The following is an 18,011-nucleotide window of genomic DNA, read 5'->3' on the forward strand; positions in this document are numbered from 1 at the left end:
CACCTACAACCAGTCTGCTGTTTTTCCCTAGCTAAAGATGACAACACACACACGTTGAATGACTAATACACAGAAGATTCTTTAGAAATGTTTATTGTTAAATGTTCAGGACGGAAGTCCGACAGTCAATTTCCAGCATAGGAATGCCCTATCCAGTCAGGTAAGCATTGCATATCATCTAAATAATGCTTGCATCAGGGTGCATTTACAGTCATTGCAAGTTCTTTAAAATGACACAAATGAAGATGTTTCGATACAGCTCAATATAAAGATGACTACAATAACATTAATGATATGTATGAAATTAGATGAGATGAGCTTATAGTGTAAAATTATTATTTACCCATATCATGAGTTGGGTAGATGTCTTTACAGTCTTACTGGTGGGCAGCAGTGTGTGCAGGCTTTTGTTCCTGCCCAACACTAACACACTGATTCAGCTAAATGAACCACCATGAGCCTCATCAAGAACAGTAGAAACAGGTGTGTTAGTGCCGGGCTGGGTCAAAAGCCTGCGCAGCCTGTGGGGTCCAGGACCATGATTGAAGATCATTGATGTGGTCTGGGCAACTGGATGAATGTGACCTGCAGGGACAGTGTTTGTGAGGACTGGTCAATGTTGGTGAGGACTGGTCAGTGCATGTACCAGCCCGTACCATAAATCCCAGATTATCCCATTCAATAGTGATTCAAAATTAACACAGAGTACGTTTACATGCACAGTAAGAATTTGAAATTAAAACAGACTATAGCAGTTGGCAGACTATGCAGTAGTAATGCAAACACCTTACTCTGATGTTAAATCGGCGTACGGTCAAAATCTAAGTAAGCATACGGTTTTCTGAGTAATCTTTCAAATTAGGACATGTAAACACCTTAATCTGTGTTCCAGCCGTGTATTTGATCAGCACGTGTGTTGGGCACCAGCTAAGCGAGCCTCCCACTTTAATGTGAGTGAAGTGAGTTTGAGTGTCTTAGAAGTGGTTTTCACATACAAACGTTATATGTCTGAACTCAGAATCAAATATGCTTCCCAAAACTAACATGGTCACTGTGATAGAACATAGATATTTTAATTGGCGATTTTCTGCATTTATCAGAGTGCCGTCAGGTAATCTGACTATCCACAATAGTCGCATTACTGTGTGCACGTAATCGTACTCACTGAAGGAAACACAAAACACATGTAGGTAGATACAGAAAACATCTTTCACAAAACCATGAAAAAAATACATTTTGATTTCTTAGTTAAAGCAAACACAGAGCGATGAAATAAATGAACCCATTTCCTTGTATACAGTATGTGGAAATAGCAGTATATGAATGATGGTCAATTTTAACACCTTGTATCGTATATACTGTGTATTGAAACTGCTGCCTTTAAAATCTTTTAAAAACCCTGACCTGTAGCACAACTATTTAAACAGCAATGGCCTCTTATGCTGCATGTTAGTGGAGGGTTTTTCTTCATAAATGTTGTTCTGGAGGCAGCTCTGCAGTCATAAAATCTGATTTTAAACGTAACCCTTACCCTCACCATAACCACACCGCTAAACCTAATGCCTAACCCTAAATGAAGACCAAAAAACTCATTCTTGTTTTCAGGAATTTTTACAATATAGACAATTTTGACATTGCAATCTGTCCTAAGGGGAAATCACTCGGGCCGTGTCTAGACTTGACAGTTCATGCAGCTTTAGTATTCTGATCAGGTCATGTGCCTACACTTAAATGTGTCTACCGTGTCCACAGTGTGTCCGATTCCCTTTGTTTCACACCATATTCGAATGACAGTATGCATTCTACAAACGGTGGTATAGGCAAAATATGATAATAACTACTGTAGCTAACTAGCTAGCTAACCTCTGTAGCTAGCCAGCAAGATAGTGAACAACACTAAAGGGATTGCAAACGGGATAACGCTAGCCAAACAAAATTTTTTTTCTAAATATTAGCTAGTTGGCTACCATTTGAGGCCAGAAAACACGTTCCTCTCACACTAAGAACGTATTCCCTCCAACGTTATAATGAAAAGGTGCCTCTCTGTCCCAAAACACACGTTTTCTGGGGATTTGGTGGAGGAGTGCAGATGATGTTGCCCACTGTTTGCGCTTTCTGTAGCCTGATTGCGTCCAGACTGAGGAGAAATCCACACACAATGCATCCCTGACCACTTCAGATGTGAACACAATCAGACCACAAAGCGACTTTTGTGCGTCTACACCCGTCTTTTCAATGCGATCTTCGTATTCTGACAGCAGAAGTCGCATGAAATTGTCAAGTGTAGACACAACCTCAGTTCTGCCTCCAGGACAAGAGTCATAACAATAAAAGGCCAACCTGCTCTTACACTGGTCCCTGTAAAACCCATGTGTATTATTCTACTCATGACTCAATGAAAAGAATGAGTCCACTTTGCCACATCACACATTCCATTCATCTTCAAGAATGAAACTCCTTTTTTAAAATCAGTAGTCAATCATATTGCACTTCAATAGTAATATATTGAATATGTGAGTCAGGAGAGAAATGGGTGGGAGGGAGTAGATGGGATGAGTGTTTTTCTACCTAGGGTTATACTGGAGAGGGCTTGTAGATCGTGGTACATAGGCAGTGGTTGGGATAAGAATGGGTTAGGGTGGACACTTGGGGTAATTATGTGCTCGAGTCTTCTGTAGTAAAGCCTACATAACACTGTCATAATAGTGACATTAACAGTCATGAGAGCTGATATCAAACACGACACTCCTGCTTGCCGTGTACTATTTTAACTAGGTAAGTGTCATAACAGCATCATGGCCCAGGGTTCCAGTGAACTACCCTTCTTTAATTTAATTTCCTATTTCCCTCCTCTCCACTTATCTTTCCCCCTTTTCTCTATCCTCCTACTCCTTTCTCTCTCTCGCTTCTCCTCCTCCTCTATCCCTCACCTCTATCCCTCACTCTCCTCCTTTAAATACACATCCTACGGACCCCACACTCACAGCAGAACTTGGCCCAGTCTACAGGGTACTGTGTTCCACACTCGTGGCAGAACTTTGTCATCATTCCCCCATTATCCACGTTTTCACTTTTGCCATCGCTCCTGAAGTGGAGAAAGACAGGGAAGGGGAAAAAAGTAGAGAGTGAGATATAAAACACACACACACAAAGAAAGAGGGGGTGAGAGAGAGTGGGGAAAGAGCGAGGTAGGAAATTAATGCATTAGTAATGACATCATTACATCTGACGTCAGTGAGAGAGAGAAAGAGAGAGCAGAAGGATGTTTGAGTTGAGTCATCCGTAAAAGCGACTAGAAGACATATTGAGTATGATGTCACCATGTAAATATGGACAGCAGGACAACACTATAGGTAAATCTTAATTGCATACTCCTTCCGTCCTCTCTCCTTGCCTCCTTCTCAAAACCCACTGGAGGAGAAGGTCAGAGGGGAGGGTCCTTTGAGCGATACCAACACCAACCACAAGAGGGCGGTGTTTATTGTCTGGACTTCTATTTTGTCTAACACTTCAACTACAAGTAAAGCATCATACAATCTCCCAGTCACACTCATACAGGCCTTTTCCTACCTGGAGTTGTATTTGTCTGTGTTGTAGGCTTTCCTGTTGTTGAGTCCCCCTGCTGTCTGAGAGATTTTCACAGAGCCATAGGAACCTACTGCACGGGGCTTACCTCCAACACTGGGAGAAGGAGAGGAGGAAGAAGAAGAGGAGAAAGAAGGGAAGAGTTTTTACTGGTGGTCTTAAACGTACAGTGGGGCAAAAAAGTATTTAGTCAGCCACCAATTGTGCAAGTTCATGAGGCGCAAGCACTTCGTCCAGACAAAAACTCGAAAAGTTCCGTTACAGGTCGTAGAAACAAGTCAAACGATGTATGGAATCAATCTTTAGGATGTTTTTAACATAAATCATCAATACACTGTGTATTCGGTAGGCCAAGGTTTGAAAAACTACAAACCTCAGATCTCCCACTTCCTGGTTGGATTTTTCTCAGGTTTTTACCTGCCATATGAGTTCTGTTATACTCACAGACATCATTCAAACTGTTTTAGAAATTGAGCATGGTGTGTATGTGTGTTAGTGTTGTCAGCATGGTGTGTGTGTGTACTAACCCTGAAGGTGGACTAGTGAGGCCAGAAGTGGCGCTGCGGTTAGGAGAGTAACCAGACGGAGCGCTCCTCACTGATCCTGCAGAGGGAACCTTACTGGATGAAATCCCTATAGGGACAAGAGGAGAGGAGAGGAACACAGGGTGTAGACTTAAAAACATCTCAGTCCTATCTCTCCAACAAAATGGCTTAAATTCAGTGACATTGTATCTGAATGGCCGATGTGCCCAGCCAAAGAGGTTTTGTTGATTCAGCTTCAGTCAGTGTGGCCTAGCACAGAAGAGACAGGGTCTACTTGGAGTTGTCCTCTGTAAGACAGAGGGACAGTGTTCTTAAAGAGACTGAGCAGAAATAGAGACAAGCATGTGAAATAACCCCTGGGTTACACCAATATCTGCACCATCATCTGACTTGAGACACCGTGTGTGAGTTACCGGAGGGCTGGCCCAGGACAGATCTCTGGGGTAAACGGGAGGAAGAGGGCACAGCGGACACAGCAGGAGAGTTAGCCTTCTTCACAGGAGCAGGAGGCTTGAACTGTGGAGCGCACACACACACGCACACACACACACACAGACACACACACTTTTGTTTTATGCTATGCAACACTCACTGCGCACTTTACTGTCAGTGTATGGCTCACACACTTAAAGAAATGTTAAACAACCACACACACATCAGTGCTGTCCTACCTGTGTGCGTGCAGGTGTTTTCTTGGCGTCCACAACCCCGGGTACCTTGGCCTTATTCTGCATGCGAGCGTGCTGCTCCTTACAGAATTTCATGTGTCTGTCTGCTGCATTCTCACTGAACCGCCGCTCGCAGAATGGACACTGGATATAATCTGGAACAACACAATCACGGGATACAATCTGGAACAACACAATCACGGGATACAATCTGGAACAACACAATCACTGGATATAATCTGGAACAACACAATCACTGGATATAATCTGGAACAACACAATCACTGGATATAATCTGGAACACAGCCACGGGATACAATCTGGAACAAACAAAATAACACAACCACTGGATACAATCTGGAACAACACAACCACGGGATACAATCTGGAACAACACAACCACCGGATACAATCTGGAACAACACAATCACTAGATACAATCTGGAACAAACACAATAACGCAGTCACCGGATATAATCTGGAACAAACACAATAACACAGTCACCGGATATAATCTGGAACAAACACAATAACACAGTCACCGGATATAATCTGGAACAAACACAATAACAGTCACCGGATATAATCTGGAACAAGCACAATAACACAGTCACCGGATATAATCTGGAACAAACACAATAACACAGTCACCGGATATAATCTGGAACAAACACAATAACACAGTCACCGGATATAATCTGGAACCACATGAAGATGTTATGTATTTGTGTCATGGTGTGAATAGTATGAATGTGTCACTACCAAAGTCTAATGGTTTTAAATGACTGTTTTGTATTGTCTGGAAACTCACTTGTAGAATTCGCTTGCAGTAGGTCTCTTAAAAAAGAGAAGTCATGCAAGGGTATTAAACAGAGGTGCCTAGTTATTTTTATTTTGTTGATATCAGGTAACGTGCAACCTAACCCTGGCCCTGATATACAATGTCTCCAAACCCCCTCTGATTTTAAATCAAGATCTGGTTTTGGTATTTTCCATTTAAATGTACGCAGCCTGTTGTCAAAAATTGATGGGGTTAGGATTTGGGCTAAATCAACTGATGCTGATGTAATTGTGTTTTCTGAAACCTGGCTCAGCAAGTCTGTTTCTGATAAGGATATTTGTATAAGTGGTTACAATATTTACCGCACTGATCAAGTTAAGAAAGGTGGGGGTGTGGCTATATATGTAAAAACTTTTTAAAAAATATATATTTCACGCACCTTATGTCTAAACTTCTTTACAGTGAAATGATCTTGATTGGTGACCTCAACTGGTGTTGGTTAAAGCCGGTGTCTGATGATTTAAAAATGTTTTGTAATTCTATGAATCTTACCCAGTTGATTAACTCACCCACACTCGCCCAAATCTTTAATGCCCAGATAAATCTACCCTGATTGGTTTGATATTGACAAATGTTCCACATAAATATTCTGAGGTTGGTGTTTTTTGTAATGATTTAAGTGACCATTGTGCTGTTAGAAATACTAAGGTTCCTAAGACAAACCCACGTTTTATTCGTAAGAGAAATTTGAAGTGTTTTAATGAGCAGGCTTTCTTTCATGATTTGTTTTATTTGACTGGAGCAGATTGAGCTTATTCCTGATGTGGAAACTGCCTGGAAATTCTTTCATGATGGTTTTTCTCAAATAGTAAACAAAAATGCCCCATTCCGCAGGTTCGGGGTTAAAGGGCGGGATAATCCATGGTTTTCTTCTGAGCTGTCTTGTATTATTCACGACCGTAATCTAGCCTGGGCTAAAGCAAGGAAAACATGTTCTGATGCTGATTGGCTTATTTTTAGGCAGTTACGAAACAAGTGTTCTTTTCTTCTCAGGAAGGCCAAGTCTGAATATTTTATGTCTATTTTAATAAACAGATTGCTTTTTTTGTTTGATATCAAGCCCTCAATTGGCTGCCCTTACCCGAGGCTACTAAGGCTGGTTCAACAGCAATGCATTGTGTTTTTTAGCCTGATAGCCTGAATGACCCTAGAAAGTTTTGGAAGGCTATTAAGTATATGTCTGGTAACAGTAATGTTAATCAATTACCATCATGTGTTTTGAAGGACTCTGTTGCTATATGTGACAAAACTGAAATGCTGAATTGTTTCAATGAGCACTTTGTATCATCTGGTAGGCTGTTTGATTCAGTGTCCTCTGTCTCTGTACAACCCTGTGTGGATGAACCAGTGAGAGCTGGACAAACTTTGAGCTTTTTGCCATTCTCAGTGCAGGTGGTACATAAAGCCCTGAAATCCTTAGATCAGAGAAAGCCTGCAGGTCCTGATCTTTTGGATCCCTGCTTTTTAAATCTGGCAGCTAATTTCATAGCTGAACCACTTACATCTCTGTTCAATCTAACCCTGGAAGGTAATGAAATTCCCAAAATCTGGAAATCAGCATTTGTCCTACCACTTTTAAAAGGGGGAGATCCAACTATTTTAAATAATTATAGGCCAATCTCAAAGCTGTCAGCCCTGGTGAAAATACTTGAAACCCTAGTGAGTGAACAGCTAAAAGAGTTTTTATTTACTAACTCTATTTTATCAATGTACCAATCAGACTTCAGGAAGAAGCATAGCACAATTACAGCAGCCATGAAGGTTTTAAATGATATCACTGAAGCCATTGACAAAAAACAGCACTGTGTCTCACTTTTTATTGATCTCTCGGCTTTTGATATAGTTGATCATGCTATACTAAGGCAGATATTGTCGAGTGTAGGTCTTTCAGAGCATGCAGTTGCATGGTTTGCTAACTATCTGTCTGATAGAACTCAGTGCACTCAATTTGATGGGCTTATGTCTGCTAAATTGTCTGTCTTTAATGGTGTGCCCCAAGGCTCTGTATTTGGTCCTCTCTTATTCACTATTTATATAAATGATTTAGACAAAAATGTCCAAAATGCACAACTTCATTTTTATGCTGATGATACTGTTATTTACTGTTGTGCCTCGTCTCTTACAAAAGCTTTCCAGAACTTGCAAACTGCTTTTTATACTGTTCAACATACCTTGTGTCAATTGAAGCTTATCCTCAATACTGACTAAACTAATGGTGTTTTCTAAAGAAAGAAATAGACCTCTGAACCTTTCACCTATTACTATCCGTCAGGGCAAGGAGATTGAGGTTGTAACCTCAGAAATATCTTGGAATTTTAATTGATGATGGCCTCTCTTTTAAATTGCATATTCAACAACTTACAAAAAAATGTAAGCTTCAATTGGGATTTTATTTTAGGAATAAGGCCTGTTTTCCTTTTGAAGCCAGAAGGAGGCTTGTATGCCTTTACTAGACTATGGGGAGATTTTATTTTTCAATGCTTCCGCTCAGTGTTTGAGATCAATTGACACCCTTTACCATGGCACTTAGAGATTTATTTTAAACTGCAAAACCCTTGCGCACCACTGCACTTTGTATACCAGGGTTGGCTGGCCTTCTCTAGTCACTCGTAGGCTCTGGTACTGGTATACTTTTATTTACAAAGCCATTTTGGGTTTACTACCTTTTTATTTGGGCATTTTTATTTTTCAGAAATGCGGTGGGTACTCTCTTCGTTCGCTGGACTTTATCCTGCTAACTGTTCTAAATTTCAGAACTGAATTTGGTTTAAAAAAAAGGGCTTTTATGTACTCTGCGTCATCGTCTTGGAACGCCTTACAAAATACTTTTAAACTGGAAGAACTTGTCCCGATTGGTATTTTTAAATCACTGATGAATGATCTTGAGACTGATTCCCTGACCTGTCAATGTTTTTAATTTGCTGTTTTTGATTTTGTTATACTCTTGTGAATTCTATGGTTTTTACTAGATTACTTGTAGTTTTTCATGTTGTTTGTCTGTCATTTTTGTAATGACTTGGTGCTGCCTATCTTGGCCAGGATGCTCTTGAAAAAGAGATTTTAAAACTCAATGAGCTGGTTCCTGGTTAAATAAAGGTAAAAAAGATATGTTGTTCAGTGACCTCAATCTCCAATTTTATGTTTCAGACAGGTAATCTCTAAACAAAAAATGACCTGCATAAAGTTGTTGTTACCTGGGTCGTACTGAGGGGGGAGTAAGGGTGTTTTGTTACCGGGGTAAGGGTGTTGTTACCTGGGTCGTACTGAGGGGGGAGTAAGGGTGTTTTGTTACCGGGGTAAGGGTGTTGTTACCTGGGTCGTACTGAGGGGGGAGTAAGGGTGTTTTGTTACCTGGGTACGGGTGTTGTTACCTGGGTCGTACTGAGGGGGGAGTAAGGGTGTTTTGTTACCTGGGTAAGGGTGTTGTTACCTGGGTCATAGGAGGGGGCTAGAGGAGGGGGTAAGGATATTGTTACCTGGGTCGTACTGAGGGGGGAGTAAGGGTGTTTTGTTACCTGGGTAAGGGTGTTGTTACCAGGGTCATAGGAGGGGGCTAGAGGAGGGGGTAAGGATATTGTTACCTGGGTCGTAGGAGGGGGTAAAGATTGTGTTACCTGGGTCGTAGGACGGAGTAAGGATTTTGTTACCTGGGTTGTAAGAGGGGGGTGGAGGAGGGGGTAAGGGTGTTGTTACCTGGGTCGTAGGAGGGTGGTGGAGGAGGGGGTAAGGGTCCCCCATCCTTCATGACCTGAGTGATGCCCTTGGCAGCTCTGATGGTGGCAATGAAGTCCTCGTGTTTCCTGCGCCAGTTAGACTGCTTCTTAGGAGGCTCCGGCTGGAACAAACGAACACGCACACACACACACACACACACACACACACACACACACACACTTCAGTAACCCATCCGCCTGGAATGATGAAGGGAAACTGGATCCAAAGTGGTGCCTTTTAATGACTTTAGAATAGAGAAAGAAACCTCACAGCAACATCTCTCACTTGCTTCTAATACCTTATTCACACAGGATTTACGGTATGTTACCTGTTTGTTTTTTTACAATGCTTATATGCTACCCTTTCAAACAGTCCCATTCTTACCACATTATTGCTGGCATAAGCCTTTTATATCTCCTGTGCGCATGCCGACACCTGTGACGAGTGGGAGTAGGGGTGTGGGAGTGTGGCTGGCCTATTTTAATAAGTCCATTGAATATAAACCATCACAAAGAAATGCATTATTCATTTGTTTAGGCAGGTCCTAAGAGACTAATATAATGGCATATTTTGAGTTGAATTATGTTACTGGTCTGTACTGTCCATAGGCTGCTACATGGCTGTGCCATGCAAATTAAATCAATAGTTCATGATTTTGTTCATTAAAACAGACAAAAAAAACACATACATTCCCTGCCCTGACCACAGTCAACACACATATATTTTATATACTGAACAAAACTATAAAAAACACAACATGTAAAGTGTTGGTCCCATGTTTCGAGCTGAAATAGAAGATCTCAGAAATGTTCCATACGCACAAAAAAGTGTACTACTTTCAAATGTTGTGCACAAATTTGTTTACATTCCTGTTAGGGGGATTTCTCTATTGCCAAGATAATCCATCCACCTGACAGGTGTGGTATATCAAGAAGCTGATTAAACAGCATGATCATTACACAGGTGCACCTTGTGCTGGAGACAATAAAAAGGCCACTGTAAAATGTGCAGTTTTGTTAAACACCACAATGCCACAGATGTCTCAAGTTTTGAGGGAGTGTGCAATTGGCATGCTGACTGCATGACTATCCACCAGAGCAGTTGCCCAAGAATGTTAATTTCTCTACCATAAACCACTTCCAACGTATTTTAGAGAATTTGGCAGTACATCCAACCGGCCTAACAACCGCAGACCACGTGTAACCACGCCAGCCCTCCACATCCGGCTTCTTCACCTGCGGGATCGTCTTGAGACCAGCCACTGGCACGCTGGAGAAGTGTGCTCTTCTCGGATGAATCCCGGTTTCAACTGTACCGGGCAGATGGCAGACAACGTATACAGTGTTGTGTGAGCAAACACAATTGCATTTTATCGATGGCAATTTGAATGCACAGAGATACTGTGATGAGATCCTGTGGACAATTGTCGTGCCATTCATCCGCCATCACCTCATGTTTCAGCATGATAACACAATTCTTGAAAGTTGAAAAAGTCCCAGTTCTTCCATGACCTGCATACTCACCAGACATGTCACCCATTGAGCATGTGTGGGACGCTCTGGATTGACATGTGTGACAGCATGTTCCAGTTCCCAACAATATCCAGCAACTTCACACAGCCATTGAAGAGGAGTGGGACAACATTCCACAGGCCACAATCAACTCTATACGAAGGAGATACGTCACGTTGCATGAGGGAAATGGTGGTCAAACTAGATACGGACTGGTTTTCTGAGCCACGCCAAGGTATCTGTGACCAACAATTGACTGATTTCCTTATATGAACTGTAACTCAGTAAAATCGTAGAAATTGTTGCACGTTGCGTTTATATTTTTGCTCGGTGTAGTAAGACTATAACTAATAATATAAATAACAATAACTTGTGTCACTGGAATATGTGGAACTGCTGTCATATAACAAACAAGGGATATGCCCCCATTTTATTTGAGTTTGTATGTGCTTTAGAAACCTTCGAATCTACTCTTTCAGCAAGAAATACAACATCTGACCTTGATGAACATTTTGTTCCATGTCTCCATGTTGTGACTCCAGGGGCCGGTTAAAAATAAATAAATTGGGGGATCAGAATGAGCCGGATTCTGTAATCCTCTTTTTTTCTATCCAGGATCAGATCGATCTGACTGTTTGTGCCAGTTTTTCGGAAAATTATCGGATATAAATCATTTGTATCACATACCACAATATCAAGAAAAAAATAATACAGATTTTCAGTGCATTGAACAGGCCTACACCTCGCCATCTACTGGACAGGTTGAGGTACTACTTATCCACTGTCATAGGGAAACATGAGTAAACTACATGAATAAAAGGTACCTTGAGTAAAAATTCTAGAGCCTGCATATCACTTATAAATAAGTAGATGCATTTATTTGACAGTTCTCAATATAACAACATACCTATACTGCAGTCAATTTAACATAATGAACTTTTGGTTTTCAGATGTAAGAAAACCATTTTTACTTTCTCACCTTTCTTGGTTGTAGAGCCTTTCACCTTTCTAAACACACCCTGAATCCACCCTTCCAGTGGGATAAAGCTAATACAGATTTTGGGGATTTAAAAAAAAATATCCTAATCACTACCTTTGAGATTTGAAAAACACAAAAACCACACACAAAAGGTAAAATTGGATTACTAAATCCTTATCCCTATGAGGAAGATCAGAAACAAATGTTCCAGTTTTGAAAAACTTAATGCTAACATTTAATCCTATCCGATTTGCCAAAAACCAATAAGATACCTTTAAAAAAAACTGGCACATGATGAACTACATGACGATAGCCAAGACAAAATAGCTTGCATGTCACTTGTAAGCTAATTTATTTGCATAACTTTTAATATAACACTTTAAAAAAAGTTCCAATATTTTTCGACTAAATTTGCCATCTCACCAGAAGTCTTCATCATCTGAAAACGCAACCCCAGCATCTTTCAAGCGTGCTTGAAATAAGAAATGCACAGTTGTCTCTTTTTGTTGGAGCACTATCAACTTGATCTGTTCTTCAGCAAGAAAAGTCAGTTTTTCTGCCCTCTCCGTTTCCTGCTTTACAAGATTTCTATAGGCATCATCATTGGTGTCTTTCTCAAGATGCCTTCTGTCCTAATCACTACCCTTTAAGTGTAGAAAAACGCAAAAACAACATTTAATCCTGATTAAAAGGTGAGATTGGATTACCAAATCCTTATCCCTAGCCATAAGATCAGAATCTAATTTTTCCGTTATGAAAAACACAATTCTAACATGTAATCCTATCTAATTGGGGAAATCCTAGCAGATTACTTTTGAAAAACTGGGAGAAAACCCAGGAGAAAAGGAATAGAGGAGAGGCTTGTGTAATTGCGAAAGGGCTCATCTGGAAAAGAAAGGCTATGTGTAGCTGAAGAAGCTCATTCATATTAACCCATCATTCGTTGGCTAAATATTAGGCCTAATACTGCAGTAAATGTATCATCACCAGCCAATGTGATCACACCATCACATGCTTTCTCTCCTTTCAAACTCCCCACCTATTAGGCTATTTTGTCTGAAGACAGATTGCCTACTAGTGATCAGTAGTTAGTTATAAAGATACGCATATTTTTAACCCATAACTATTAGCTAAATATAAGGGTGTTTAAACGTTTAACTGTCAAAGTCAAGTAAAAGGATGAAATGGCATATGCTGTGTGTTCCCCGGGCTGAATGTCAAAGCATGTGTGACAATAGACAAGTACAGCTCAGAGCAACATTATTTAAATGGGGAGAATTAATGCATTACAAGCACTTCTGTGAAGCTTTGTGATTGACATGCGTGCCAAAGCTGTTGAAATAACAGAATCGAAGCAGACCAAACTCTTTGGTCATTTAAAAAATGTGCTGTATGTAGAATATTGTTTGCTATAGCTTGGAAAATAAATAAACGTGACTTTGAATGACAACACAATGTTTAGGGCTGTTTTCCTACAGAAGTTAAATAAGCTTTGTGTTTTGTTTCCTTGCCACGATACTAACGAGTATCGTGATACTGGTATCATCCAGGCCCTAATGTAAAGCCCTCTATACCGGTGCTTTAGGTCTTCACGGGATCTGAGACTGACCACTAGTGACAGAAGTGGTTCAGCGTCATACCACTTCACGGTTGTCCACATGACAATCCCAGTGACCTCATATCAGCCCTATCTGGTTACAGCTTAGATCAGATGCTTGTTTCCCTCATCTGTGATTAAACTGTGTTTTATACAGAGTACACTGCAAGTGCACGTCCAATACGTGTAATCTCCATTTAAGTGCAGTGCAATTCACCAGTCCCAACTCAAAGGGATTATTTATCCTCCAGATATCTGCATGCTCTGGTTTAGTGCACTAATTTAGGACAGTCCCAAGCCATTGCATTTACCATGATGTTTAAGTGCCGAAAGAATACATATTTTCAAGCCCTGGAGAATAGTGCCATTAGTGTCTATTAGAATCCTAAATAGAAATTAATGTTATAAAGTACGTACCAAACTAACCACAGTATATACCTGGGATTTGGTTTATCCCATGGAAACGACACTACTGGAGAACACACCTAGGTTCCCTCCCAAAAGTAGTGCACTATATAGGAAATAGAGTACCATTTAGGACACGCAATCGCCAATTATTATTCTGGTAGCCAGCAGGGAGGGAACAGCTGTTCAGGACATAATACAGTGTTGTTTTCCTTTTCCGTTCCCATTAAAATGCATGTCAGGCAGCGCGGCTAGCTGTCAGAAGCAGTAGAGTATAGGACGGAGCCTAAGCATCTAGCTACTCCTCTTAAATCAGACTACTGTTATCACCTAGATTTAGACTACACAACCAGCAATAATAGAGCTAGAGTTCAATAGAGTTGAGCTGAAGCACATACAGACAGATATGGGACCAGTCTAGGAGTGTATAGCTCTGGTTTGGATGGCCCAAGCACATACAGACAGATATGGGACCAGTCTAGGAGTGTATAGCTCTGGTTTGGATGGCCCAAGCACATACAGACAGATATGGGACCAGTCTAGGAGTGTATAGCTCTGGTTTGGATGGCCCAAGCACATACAGACAGATATGGGACCAGTCTAGGAGTGTATAGCTCTGGTTTGGATGGCCCAAGCACATACAGACAGATATGGGACCAGTCTAGGAGTGTATAGCTCTGGTTTGGATGGCCCAAGCACATACAGACAGATATGGGACCAGTCTAGGAGTGTATAGCTCTGGTTTGGATGGCCCAAGCACATACAGACAGATATGGGACCAGTCTAGGAGTGTATAGCTCTGGTTTGGATGGCCCAAGCACATACAGCTTAGTTCTGAATGCAGGGGAGCTTTTAGTATTTATTACCTTTCTAGTTTAGAAAATGAATTGTATGAAAACAAGATCATTTAAAAACTGTCTGTTAAAGAATAGGGAAAGAGTGGAAGGGGATTAGTGCATGCAGTTGTTAAATGACAGTATTGGATTGGTCGATATTCTGACCAGACTACTGACCAGCCTACTATTTCAAATAGAGCTTCTGACAAAATAGAGCAAGTTACAGTGTAAAAGGATCAATACATTTTTGAATACCTTATACACACAGCAATGTTGTGTTACAACAACACACAAACGTAAAATAAAGACTATTCAACTTACTTTCACAGTCTTAGCAGTGGTGGTAGAAGTGTGTGACTGAAATACATAAGTGGTTTAAGGTGTATAACAAATGATCAGGAAACAGAAATGGTGATGGTCACAGCTAGCTAACAAATGTGGACTTGTTTCACAGTAGAGTGGATCCTTGTCTTAAACCCATCACTAGGTCCCTTCAACAGCCTCTTTCACTGTGGTCTGAGGCACGTTTTGGCATGTCTGTGGCCTAACAGTTATTGGAGCTGTGTGTGTGTGTGTGTGTGTGTGTGTGTGTTGTTATGTTGTCTCACCTTAGATTTGATAGGTTTGATAGTGGAGATCTCCGTTCCCTCAGCTCTCTGCCTGCCAGAGTCAAACACCTTCCTCTTCTTAGCTGCTGCTTTCTGACAGATTGGGGTATGTTTCTTCTACAGGGCGAGAAGGAAAGGGACAGGGAGGTTTAAACCTCAAAATACACGTACATGCTATAGTGTGTGTGTGTGTGTGTGTGTCTTACCAGGACTTTAGTGAAGAAGCTCCTTCCACAGATTTTACAGGGGATCAGCTCTTCGTTGGAGGGCGGAGCCTCTTCCACATCTGTACAGAAGTGAATGGATGCAGAGAAGATGAAGAGCTGTCATACAGTAGTCTTGGCTAGGATACACCACCAGGGGCATAAGAGTACTTGACAGAAATATGCTTAGGCCTAATGGGTAACAGAATATATGGCAAGCAGGAATATAGCAACGCTATTTGTTTGTTTGTGTGAAATGTATTGTAATGAAACAGCAGGGAGCAGGTCTCGAACCCTCGACCTTCGAGCCTGAGGTCCGGCGCGCTATCGACTGTGCCGCAAAAGCATGCTCGTGCGATAGAGTCGATTTCCGCGATTATAAACCCAGGGTCGTTACAGTATTTTACCAAATTCTGTTATATTTTAAATGATCAGGTAGGCAGGCACCCAGGCAGCCTGAAACATAACAGCATTTGACATAAATATGAAGCGAGAGGTGCCAGGTTTAAGCAAAATGTATTCAAGTAACAAACACTATTATGCACTGGTTCAAAATAGCATCAATAATTGCATAAAATAGTAGCGTTAGACAATTAGTCAGAATGGCTAAGTAATATAAATGCTTCATTCTAGCAATGCATCAAGGCTGTTGGTGATGGTTTCAGTGGCTTTACTGTCTGAGAAGCATTTTAGATGTAGCTAGCTAGGTTGTGCCATGCCAGTTTTTAGGCTATTGTTTAGGCTATGAGATCAAATAAATATTGATCTAGGCTATTCTATCAATATTAGCTAGCCGGTTAGCATGAGGCTGCCAAGCCTGCCATTCCAAGCAAACAACATGTCCTTTCTTCAAGCGTTGTGGCCTATGAAAGGCTATCAAATAGCTTTAGAGCTATCAAATAGTAATCAGCTATTCAACTATTAAAAACAAGGTAAAAGCATGCATTACGAACAACCAGTGCTACCAATACTGGGATAACGCCCTAACCATAGCGTCATACTCCGCCCTGTTTTCGCCAGACACCGCAAAGAAAGAGGTCGGTAAACGACAATAGTGCAGTTCTGCGGCACTGAAAAATCCCCGAAAATCAACACACCGAAATAAGAAATCGCATTGAAAACCTAGGATTTATTCAACAGTAAAATAGATAACTGTTTATCTCCTTAATGTATTATTTACTTAACGTCTTACCTTCAAAGTCCTCCATCTCTCTTGTCTGTGTCGGTCGCTGATGCTGCTGTAGCAACTAACTTGTCTAGGAGACGGCACCACATCCCAACATCCGAGGATATCATTGGCCATTCCTTTGCTGTTAGCAAGACAGGAATGGGTGCATTGTTTATTTTGAACGGCAGGTGGGGCGTGGGAGGCGACCCTTTCCCTCAGTCTCTGTCTCTGTCTCTGTCTCTGTCTCTGTCTCTGTCTCTGTCTCTGTCTCTGTCTCTGTCTCTGTCTCTGTCTCTGTCTCTGTCTCTGTCTCTGTCTCTGTCTCTGTCTCTGTCTCTGTCTCTGTCGCTGTCTCTGTCTCTGTCTCTGTGTCTGTCTCAATTCAATTCAAGGGCTTTATTGGCATGGGAAACATGTGTTAACATTGCCAAAGCAAGTGAGGTAGATAATATATAAAGTGAATATATAAAGTGAAAAAAAATAAAAAATTAACAGTAAACATTACACATACAGAAGTTTCAAAACAATAAAGACATTACAAATGTCATATTATATATATACAGTGTTTTAACAATGTACAAATGGTTAAAGGACACAATATAAAATAAATAAGCATAAATATGGGTTGTATTTACAATGGTGTTTGTTCTTCACTGGTTGCCCTTTTCTCGTGGCAACAGGTCACAAATCTTGCAGCTGTGATGGTACACTGTGAAATTTCACCCAGTCTGTCTCTGTCTCTCTCTCTCTAAGTTTCACGTTTTAATGTCACGTGCACAAGTACAATGAGTAAAATTCACCCAATGGGAAGAAAGCTCATTCCATAGGCCTACTTGGACAAGTTTTATTTTTCATTTGCTAACATTAGCTAACTGTTTTAGCCTATAAGAACATAGCATAATGTAATATTTTGTCAGGGCAAAGATAGCATGGCCTATAATTTAAACAAATAAAACTAACAACAAGTCACCTGAGTGTTGGTAAAACTGCAGTATAATCATTTAGCCTTGAATTGGGCCTTTATGTCAATAAACTTGAGCAGCCAGACTTCTGTATTGGACACATAAGTTGAGTTTGAATGGGATCTTTCATACGCTGCCACAATAAACCACATTCTTAGGCCTCAATATGTTTTTCTTCTTGGCTGTGCGGGTCAGTATCTCACACACTGACTGCTCAGTACTCTCTCTCTCTCTAGCTCTCTCTCGCTTTCTCCCGCTCTCTCTCTCTCTCTCTCTCTACACTCTCAATTCAATTACATTTAAAGTGCTTTATTGGAATGGCAAACATATGTTTATATGTGAAATACATAATAAACAAAAGTTAAATAAACCATAAAAAGTGAACAGTA

The 18,011-nt window shown here is 40.8% G+C and overlaps 1 protein-coding gene across 3 annotated transcripts; it reads right to left on the reverse strand.

The window, feature by feature from the left end:
- Nucleotides 1–77: 77 nt before the first annotated feature.
- Nucleotides 78–16,798, reverse strand: zc2hc1a (zinc finger, C2HC-type containing 1A). Of its 3 annotated transcripts, XM_036935121.1 has the most exons (11): nt 16,685–16,798; nt 15,496–15,575; nt 15,290–15,406; nt 15,003–15,038; nt 9,333–9,474; nt 4,802–4,953; nt 4,544–4,646; nt 4,113–4,218; nt 3,571–3,681; nt 2,985–3,085; nt 78–585 (listed from the first exon to the last, which is right to left on the reverse strand). In XM_036935121.1, exons 1-11 carry the CDS (start codon nt 16,698–16,700, stop codon nt 437–439), a joined length of 1,113 nt encoding a protein of 370 aa, XP_036791016.1. In that variant the 5' UTR covers nt 16,701–16,798; the 3' UTR covers nt 78–436. The 3 variants fall into 3 exon arrangements, with proteins under 3 accessions (XP_036791016.1, XP_036791017.1, XP_036791018.1); XM_036935122.1 differs by lacking the exon at nt 15,003–15,038; XM_036935123.1 differs by having other exon boundaries at nt 78–3,085.
- Between the last annotated feature and the right edge of the window lie 1,213 nt (nt 16,799–18,011).

Source organism: Oncorhynchus mykiss, chromosome 11 (genome assembly GCF_013265735.2).
Source record: "Oncorhynchus mykiss isolate Arlee chromosome 11, USDA_OmykA_1.1, whole genome shotgun sequence".
NCBI classification, from domain to species: Eukaryota; Metazoa; Chordata; class Actinopteri; order Salmoniformes; family Salmonidae; genus Oncorhynchus; species Oncorhynchus mykiss.

Coding starts and splice junctions, on each gene's coding strand:
- zc2hc1a (XM_036935121.1), bottom strand. Junction 15,039..15,289: donor TCAAACCTATCAAATCTAAG/GTGAGACAACAT, acceptor TATGTATTTCAG/TCACACACTTCTACCACCAC. Junction 4,954..9,332: donor ACCACCCTCCTACGACCCAG/GTAACAACACCC, acceptor GTGTTGTTCCAG/ATTATATCCAGTGTCCATTC.